At 45.8% G+C, this 1,577-nt stretch overlaps 1 protein-coding gene across 1 annotated transcript; it reads left to right on the forward strand.

Moving 5' to 3' along the window:
* The first annotated feature begins 849 nt into the window (after positions 1-849).
* Positions 850-1,203, forward strand: LOC122469499 (peptidyl-prolyl cis-trans isomerase A-like). The gene has a single exon (XM_043556953.1). It carries the CDS (start codon positions 850-852, stop codon positions 1,201-1,203), a length of 354 nt encoding a protein of 117 aa, XP_043412888.1.
* The last annotated feature ends 374 nt before the right edge of the window (positions 1,204-1,577 follow it).

Genomic DNA, 1,577 nt, shown 5'->3' on the forward strand with positions numbered 1-1,577 from the left:
CCGTTAGTGATGAGTGCCATTGAAGGGTTTTGCATAGGGAGGCAATCTGGTCAGATACGGGTTTTCACAAAGACCTCTATGGCAGTAATTCAGTGGACAGAGCTGCAAGCAGCGTGGCATGAGCTAGGGAGACCTTCTGGATCAGGGAAAAGAAGGGCCAAGGTGAGAGATGGTGAAGAATAAGAGACAGAGATAGAAGGAGATGGAATGTATCCAGGTGAAAGACGACAAGGAGCTGGAAAAGGGCATAAATAGAATGAAAGAAAGAGATTAAGCTTCGATTTTAAAAACAGAAAGATAGAAATTGGTGGTTCTTAGTGAAGACAAAAGTCAGGATCCTCTTGGATGACCAAGATTCATCAGGACAAGTTGAATCTAGGTTGTTTATGAAAAATCAAAATGTAGATATCTAGCAGATATTCTGATTTACATCCAAATACTGATTAGTCTCTATCTACAGCCTTTTTTTTTTCTATCTACAGCTTTAGATAGCAAAGCCATCAGTAGATAAATTCTAGTTTAAAACCATGAGAGTGAATAAGATGTCCCAGGAAGAGGGAGTGTCCAGAGAAGAGAGCCAAGTTGTCTGGGAGTATTAGCACCGAGAAGCAGGTGGAGGAGAACCACTACAAAGGAGACAGACAAGGAGAAAGACCAGAGAAGACAAGGAGAGCCAGGAGAATGAAGCTGCTGAGAGCAGAGGCTAGAGGACCAACACCATTAAATACTGTAGAAAGAAAAAGATATGTGCAGCTGCTGGTCAGAACATAGTAGGTCATGAGTCTTTAGAAAGAGCAGTAATGGGTCTTGCGGACACTGCCACCCCAGAACCACCCACGCTGCCCAGGCATGGTCAACCCCACTGTGTTCTTCGACATCGCTGTGGACGTCGAGCCCTTGGGCCACATCTCCTTCGAGCTGTTTGCAGACAAAATTCTAAAAACAGCAGAAACATTTTGTGCTCTGAGCACTGGGGAGAAAGCACACAGGTCCTGGCATCCTGTGCATGATGAATGCTGGACCCAACGTGACGGTTCCCGGTTTTTCTTCTGCACCACCAAGCCGGAGTGGTTGGATGGCAAGCACGTGGTGTTTGGTAAGGTGAAGGAGGGCACGAACATCGCCAAAGCCATGGAACGTTTTGGGTCCAGGAGCCGCAAGACCAGCAAGAAGATCGCCATTGCTGACTGTGGACAAATCTAATAAATTTGACTTGACTTTTATCTTAACTACCAGAACGTTCCTTCTGTAGCTCGGGAGAGCGCCCTTCTGCCCTCATCTGCTCGAAATCTCCTATGATCTTTGTGCTCCCTCTGCAGTTCCACGGTCCCTTGTTTTCCTCACTCCCCTCCAAGTTCAGTTGGATTGCAGAGCGAAGAGTATGATCATGAAATAAAAGCTAACCAACGATAACAACAACAAAAGAGCAGTAATGACTGAAGTTGGTGAATGGATTGCCATGGGTTGAGGAATGAAGTGAAGAGGACGAGGTGGACACTGAGAATGCAGATTCTTCTGCTTACAAGTCTGAATGAGGAGGGAGAAAAGTAGAATGATACCTAGAAGGACCACCAGCT

This window comes from Prionailurus bengalensis, chromosome B1 (assembly GCF_016509475.1).
Source record: "Prionailurus bengalensis isolate Pbe53 chromosome B1, Fcat_Pben_1.1_paternal_pri, whole genome shotgun sequence".
NCBI classification, from domain to species: Eukaryota; Metazoa; Chordata; class Mammalia; order Carnivora; family Felidae; genus Prionailurus; species Prionailurus bengalensis.